The 8,090-nt window shown below is 31.1% G+C and overlaps 1 protein-coding gene across 1 annotated transcript in view; it reads right to left on the minus strand.

Annotated features, from left to right (window-relative positions):
* The window catches only part of LOC105623377 (two pore potassium channel protein sup-9), a 13,762-nt gene extending 7,255 nt beyond the window's left edge, over nt 1-6,507 (minus strand). The window contains exons 1-2 of the mRNA XM_012204771.1: nt 6,436-6,507; nt 6,259-6,388 (exon numbers count right to left, since the gene is read on the minus strand). Coding sequence (XP_012060161.1) covers nt 6,259-6,388; nt 6,436-6,507 — 202 coding nt within the window. The remainder of the gene's footprint in view (nt 1-6,258; nt 6,389-6,435) is intronic.
* Nucleotides 6,508-8,090: the final 1,583 nt, after the last annotated feature.

Consider the following 8,090-nt stretch of genomic DNA (forward strand, 5'->3'; position numbering starts at 1 on the left):
CTCTCTCTCTCTCTCTCTCTCTTCTCTCTCTCTCTCTCTCTCTCTCTCTCTCTCTCTCTCAGTTTTTCTCTGTTTCAGTTTAAATTAGCGTTTGCGTGATATAGTTGGTTAGAGATTGACGGCCTGTGTTTTATTGAATTTATGATAAATTGCTTCCGAAATTTTCATTTACTATACAGGCAACGTTGTGAAACGAGAAGAGAGAAAGAGGGAGAGAAGAAAACCGTTTTCGCACATTGAAGCCGTGAAAGAAGAGATTATTATATATAAATCCCTTTGTGAATCAAGGTAATGACCGCGATTAGAATCGCGGCAATTCCTTTCATGACAAAATCTGCTGAATACATTTAAACTTAATATGCGCAAAACATACACATACACGCACGCACGCACGTGCACACGTACACATATACATTAATGTCGATAATGATCGATAAATGCATAAATCTGACACAAGGGTATTGCATCTAATCCGTACATACGCATCTAATTGAATTTTTCTATTCAAGTTGATATTAAACAGAAGATAAATTAATCTATGCAAGCCCGCTAGACGTAAGCCATTTCTTGTAAAAAAAACTAAATATTAATTTATTATGTTGCTTCATTAGTATTAGTCATAATTTATCATGATGATCGATTTAATTGATCAATTCTATATGAGTTATGTTCAGTGTTACATGCAGAAAATTATTGTGCAGGTTTAATATATAGCAGTGTTTTATTTTTTTTTATGTATAAAGGAAAAAGTAAAAATAAATTTATATTTATTTGGTATAAATTTACTCTTACATTTTCGTCTTCATTATTAAAATTTTAAGTAATTCCTAATCAGAAGCAGATAAATTCCTAGAAGTCGAAATGTCCTTTTTAGAGATGCGTGCCTTAGGACAGGTACGCAAGGATAATTGACGATCTCATATTCATAAAATTTTTGTTTTTGGCAATTTAAGGAAGACAAGGACACATTTTTCATAAGAAGAATATATATTCTATACTCATATTTAATCTCTAATCGAAAAGGACCTATCACTTCAAGGAAAGACACGTCGTAATTCTGAGCCATCCAATCATTATCTCGATAGAATCTTCATTGTTGTATCCTTGGATAGGTCACGAGTTTAATAACACCAGTTAGCTATCATACTGCTCACGATACTCCCTAATATCGATTATTGTGTGCACGATTCTGTAAAGGGTTGTTGCGATAATGGCTTATTTGCTCTACTGAATCAACGAGAACAATAAGCCGTGGTAGACAAGTAAAGGACGACGTACCCGATCGCCCATCTTCTCTGACAAAGAATTTCCCCAGAAGTCTGCTAAGTGGTAAATCAGTTTCTCATCACGACTTCGAATTTGCCTAATATGAGAACTGCGAGAAATCGTTATGCAAATCATAATTTTTCAGATACACTCCGGTTTTTGAAACTGAACTGCATGTAATTTATTACTGTGAACAATACTTTTTAGATACTATAATATATTTATTTATTATTCTATGTTGAATTATTCCAATATAAAAATAGTATAAAATATAATAACAAAGCTAATATGATTTAAAATTAGATTAAAACACAAATTAAAATTAGAACTCTGGTAAAAATGAGACTGAATGTTTCGCCTCCGCACCTGCTATGTCTATTAAAATCTGTGAAATTCTGTTTAAAAAAACATAGAAGCATCATGAGCTTTTTAGAACAAAGTTTTTGCGAGAAAGACCGTGCAATTCCTGTACTTTTGAGACTCATAAATAAAAGATTCATAAATATCTGTGTTTTGTTTAAATCAAAAAAATTAATTTAAAAAATTATTACACATAATAATTTAAAGAAATTATTCAGAATAAGACATTTTTTAAAATTATGTTTCATGCGGCAGTCTTGATAAAAATCTTTGTTGTATTTTTGACGGTGATAATTAACAGGGAAGATAAAAAATGTGTAAGCTATTTTTTGAGTTTCCTTCGTCTTTCTTCTCTCATATTCGGCTTCATATATACAACACATTGGATGGTATTCATAGTCGGATCTTATATTTAGAACCATCTTAAGTACAATCAAAAAGTTTATGAACCAATCAGAATACTGTATTAGTATCTTAAAACATTACTCAAAATGGTCTTAAAATAAGAACCAACTACAAATACCGACCATCGACTGTTTTATTCATGGATAATAAAGTAACCGACACTTTTTCTCAGCATATAAAGATGTGCAATACATGTGCTTACACAAAAATAGGCATAATAAATCATTAGTCCTTTTCAGGACTAAAATTGGCCCTTTTAAGGATTATTATATATTTGTAATACGGGAGATCTGAAAAGCTATTGGAAATAAATAATTAATAAAATAGATAGATTACATATTTTTCGACCTCCCTCGGTTGATCACTGTCAGAGTAACAATAAAAATTTTTATTGACCAACGCAAAATTTGAAAAAGGAAATCAGAAAATATTTTGAATAATTATCAAAATATATGTTTCACAAATTTACATAATTTGCTAAAAATATGTGAAAAATGTATAAATCAAAAGACTATTACAATTTCAAATTAATTTCGTCTCTTCATTTATATCACTTTAACAAAGCAATACCATAAATAAATACCATAAATAAATTTCCTTTAAACTTCGCGTTTCCTTGTTTATTGTCGCAAATAGACTCTAAGAAATTATCAACAAATATCAATAAATGGACGAATTGATGGCGTGTACCATGTAAATTATTGCAAGCTCTATTGATGTATATACTATATCGGCGGGAACAATATCGAATTACAAGGGTCGATTATATTTCATGTTATAGTGCAAATCTTACATTGAAAAAAAAAATTTATTGAATTTTTATAAATATTTATTTCAATAGTACTAACGAAATATTTACTTACAGCATTTACTCAAAATAAAAAAAAGTTATGCTTAAATGCAAATAAATATATATTTACATTTAGTAAATATTTCGTTAGTACTATTGAAACAAATATTTATTAAAATTTAGTAATTTTTTTTCAATATATACCAGTGAATATCTTTGTTGTCGCGAGCGTTATTCTTAGAAATCTGACAAATTCGAACAAATTTACCACATGATTGCGTCGTCATCCTTATATGAAATTACGAAGCTCGCATGCGGTTACCTCTCCCATGAGTGCTGCATCATACAACGTTACGATTGCCTCGTGATAAAGTATTTTCGCGACCGATCGCGAATCAAACTTTCATCAAGCACTAAACATACGAAACATAGCACTTTAGCCCGATAGCATTATACAATATTCTCGCCTCAATATAGAATTGATCGAAATTTATGATAATTAATGATAAATATACAGTTTCCATTCAAGAAAAGATTACTCTTAAATAATCATAAAATATTAAAAAAATATATCGCTATCTTCAATAATTCTCAATCATTGCTTTATGTAGATATTGTAGATCATTTCTGTGAGTTGTTGACAATAATGACAAAACAAAAAAATTTTGGATAAAATGAGAAAGAGGACAAGAGAATCCTCCCTATCATCCGATTTATAACGCAAATTGCAAAAGCCAAAGTAATCGACCTAATATGTAATATAACATGTAATATATATATATATATATATATATATATACAATGTATGATAGAATAAAGCGCAATCCTTGCACGTGCAATTCCTTGAAATTCTAAGAAATTCCGGCAGGACTGCCCGGCGTAATATCGAAATTGTACGTGCGATGAGTTGTAGCAATCGATTGCGCAGAAATAGAACTTGGTCTAATTCGTGCGATTTTCACGAGCACAACATCTGGTTCTTCTGATAACTTTTAGTTTTCGCAGATATTACTAATAATAATCTTCGTATACTTGATATTCAATATTGGAATACATCGATTAGTGAAGCTCACGTAGTACATGCATAATTAATCGAATTATCAATCAAAGTCTCCATTATCGTCGAAATGTATTACAGTATGGATATTAAAGCTGAATTAAAATTATTGCATTTCCTATGAGGACAAATCAGTAGAAAGAGTCTCGTAATGCAATAATTTCAAAGTGTCATTAAATTATTAAATAATTATTTAAAAAATTCATCACAGTTACACCGGTAAAAAGCGCAAAACTGTTATTATAGTTAGCACATCTTATTATAGTTAGCATATCAAATAATTGGTGTGATAAAATGAATATAATTGCAGAATACAAAGCTTCAAATGTGCGTGACCGCCGTGGAGTGCGTGGAGTAGTTTTAGATCTCTTTTATATTCCGTATAAATTTAGAAACGTTAACAATACATTAAATTAAAATTATTGCATTTTCCTGTAAAAGCAAATCAGAAAAAGCCTCGTGTATCTCTCGTAATGCAATAATTATAAATTATTATTAAATCATTAATTATATATTTTAAAAAATTTTCATTACAGTTATTTAGTTAAGAAATGTGAAATTGTTACACGGCTTGTTATAATTAACATATCAAGTAATTGGTGATAAATATAAATATAATTATGAAATACTACCATAGTTTTGTGTTGAAACTCATATTTTCCCGTGACCTGGAAAGTCTATATAGCGGCACTCAACTGTATCTTATTTTCTCATTAACTCCTTTTGCTCTGTTAACACTCTGTACATATAACGTTTCTTTTATTGAGTATATCTATGTTCACTTTAAGTGATTTCATTATCGTTTTTACTCGCTGTCTTCTTTCTCAAATCCAAGTTTCTCAAATCTATTTGCACGTTGTTTTAAAATCTTTTAAAATAGTTTTAAATTGCAATAAAGAATTAATTTTAAATTTCTCTTTATTTCGTACATCAAAAGAAAGATTTTGCTGAAGTATCTATTAAAATTTAGCTAATATAGATCTGAAAATAATTTGTTGGATCATCACAAGCATTTTTTTCTGTGTAAAAATAAAAAAAAAATTGTTCGCAATATATTATATTAATACAATATTAATATACAAGGAATATATGCAATATTATCTCTGTTTGTACGTGTGCTCTTGCGAGATACGAAGAGGATAAGGTAATATATCTCCGACCCCATCTCGCAGATATGCATCCGTCGTGCGTTTGGTGTGGCGGGTAAATACAAAAGTCATTTTCCTTAAGTTGTGCACCGCGAGCGGACTATCCTACCGACATTATCACCATCATGTTTTTCGATGGCCACAAAACTTGCGCGGAACTTCCGTAATGAAACGAGGTCAAAAAAGATGAAACTCCCGCATTTTGCCGTTGATCCTTCTTGCCCTCGCCATCCAAGCAACCATCCGCTGTCGCTTCCGTAAGTACCAAAGTACAACTATTGGCGCGTTTCTTCCCGATTCAATTACATTAGAGAACGTCCGGAGACCTTTCTTTTCTCTCATCTACCGGAATAGTGCATGTTGCGGCTCACCTTTGCCGATATGTATAACCGTCCGGGTCTTTCTCTCCTTTTTTCTCCCCTCTGCCTACGTCGCTGCCTTTTAAAGTGCTGTGAAAACCCACGATAAAGTCGACTCATAAATAAATACATTCCCCGCTACAATATGTCCGCCAGTACCTTTCAATAAACTTTTAGTATTCACTTTATATCGTCCCAAGAGGAAATACATGTACATTCAATGATTAAATGTCGTAGGTGCCCAACTTACAATTTGTGATATTTGATTGACGCAAAATCATACTTGTAAAATCTATATTTTTCTCGTTCGAATGAAATATTAGATACTTGGTAAGAGAGTTGTTGATTGTATACATATCTATACATATACTGATCGTATATATGGCACGCTATTCCATCTTCGTTTGACAGCATTTCTCTTTAAGAGAAACAACGTCGGATTAAAATCGTTTTCTACTACTGTGAATAATACAAGTGCATTGCAATAGTTTTTTTTGATTTATCTTTCTGTACTATTTCCTTTTTGCAAAATTATCCATCTCAAAATAATTTTAGTTACACTAAAATTTTAATGCAAACGAGCTGTTTAATTTTAATAAAATGAGTTGTTTTTTATAGAAATGATTTATTACACAACACTAATTTCAATTATCTTATTATGTTATACATTCAACTATTTTACTTTAAAAAGTAATTATTTGTTTTACTTAGACTTTCTCAAATACACATAACATTATTGGTACAAAAAAAGTTTAAAAAGACGGCTGAAATAATCTCAGCAAACAAGTTGACCGCTGGAACAACCTACAAAAAGCGTTTAAACGCTTAGAAATTCTACTGTCATCCGATGCGGATACATTTTGTTGTCCTTACGAAAGGCAAGCATAACTTCGAAGAAAGGGTTAGTAACTTCTATAAGTTTACTATGACTACTACTAGTGGGAGAAGGCACTTCGGCTCTTTTCAGATCGACTGGACCAGCTGAATGATTAATGGGCTGATACTGAAAAAAGCACTTTCATCCATCTTTCGTTCCCCATATCCACCTACATTCACCTCTCTGTTCTCTTTCTTTCCCTCTGCTCTCTTTTTTTCCCTCGTCTCTCTGCTTGCCTCGTACATTGCCCTATGTTTGTCCAAGGACGCACATGGTCATCGGAGAACAGCAAAAAACAAAAATGCCGAGGGAAGGATAGACGAATTTATTGTGAAGTATCATTTGCAGGGTGTGCCACAAATTTTGGATTCCCTTAACTGTTCAAGAGAGTTCATTCCTTCTTTCTTTTCCTTTCTACTCTCTGCGGCTGTTCTCCATCGACATTCTCATCCATCAGTGATGGATAGTCATGAGAAAATGAAAAGCCGTCTTTGATTTATCGCTAAGCGATCATCTCTACCGGCGTTATCTGCAGAAGAAACATACATCGCGAATACACGGCGCAAGTAATGGACCTCCGGTGCTGCTGTTCTCAAATTATCTCGTTGCAAAACACACACTAGGAATACCAAAAGGATAATCGCGCATACATTAATTAGCGCAGCGTCGAAATTGCTTCCAGTAATATTCTGATATATTAACGCAAGAAGCTACTTCAAGATTTAAGAAAAGCAGAAGATATTATTGCTTAAATGCTACTTTTAATTTGATTTGCATCAATTTCAGAATTTTATGTACATTATTTCAATTCTTTTGAATAATCCCTCTTAATATAATAAAAAAAAAAATAAGACTCTCATCTTATTAAAAAAGAAGCAATGCATTAATTTAATGAAATAGTATTTTTTTTCAAGCGTAATACATCAACGTTTTTATGATAAAATCCTTTAGAAAATTGCTGTCATTAATAAAAGAGAATAAAACGCAAATGAGATCACTAGAATGATCAAGGCTATTACTTTATCGTATTTGGTACAAGTGGTCGTATCAACCAACTCGTTTACCGCTATCTTGATCAAAGGCTTTAAGAGACAGCTCGCATTTAGTGAGCAAAAATGTTCTTTTACAAAGAACATTTTTTTAAATTAAAATTAAATTAAAATTAAATTTTTTTCATATAATTTCAAATACATGTTCAAATATAAGCAATTTATATTTTTGTCAATAAACGTTGTCAAAAATTAATATTATATTCAAATTCTATTGATTTTTTACCGATTTAAATTATTTATCAGAAGTTTCAATGAATAATTAAGTAGGCATACTTTTCAAAATATTTTTTATCATAAATTTTTCAATAAGAAAAAAACGCTAGATCGTGCCTAGAAAACGAGAATTTAATTACTTGAAAATCACAATCGCTGAAAAAGTGCATTTAAAGCCTGGCACCGCCCAATTCTCGTTTCCCGCGAAATAGTCTATTAATTATCAAAAGAAAGGAACATTTTCGCGGCTGTGATATTTCATCAGCTTAATAGCCTGGACACGACATCACTCTATTCATTTAAATGCTTACACTGTAAAAAGGCCACAAAGTGCCAATTCAACACTTTTCGAAGTTTATAATAGAATGTATGTATTTTTATGTTATTTTGAAAATAACATTTTAACATATAAAACATTTTTTCTAAACAAATATAATTTTTAAACATACAAGGTGACCAAAAGAATTGTGTTGAAAGTAAACCGTTATTTTTTTCTCTTCTGTTTTTCAATCATTTTTTTTTATTGAAGTCAGGTACTTAAAACCTGTCAATTTCATATAAGC

The sequence above is a fragment of the Atta cephalotes genome, assembly GCF_000143395.1.
Source record: "Atta cephalotes unplaced genomic scaffold scaffold00056, whole genome shotgun sequence".
Taxonomy (NCBI): Eukaryota; Metazoa; Arthropoda; class Insecta; order Hymenoptera; family Formicidae; genus Atta; species Atta cephalotes.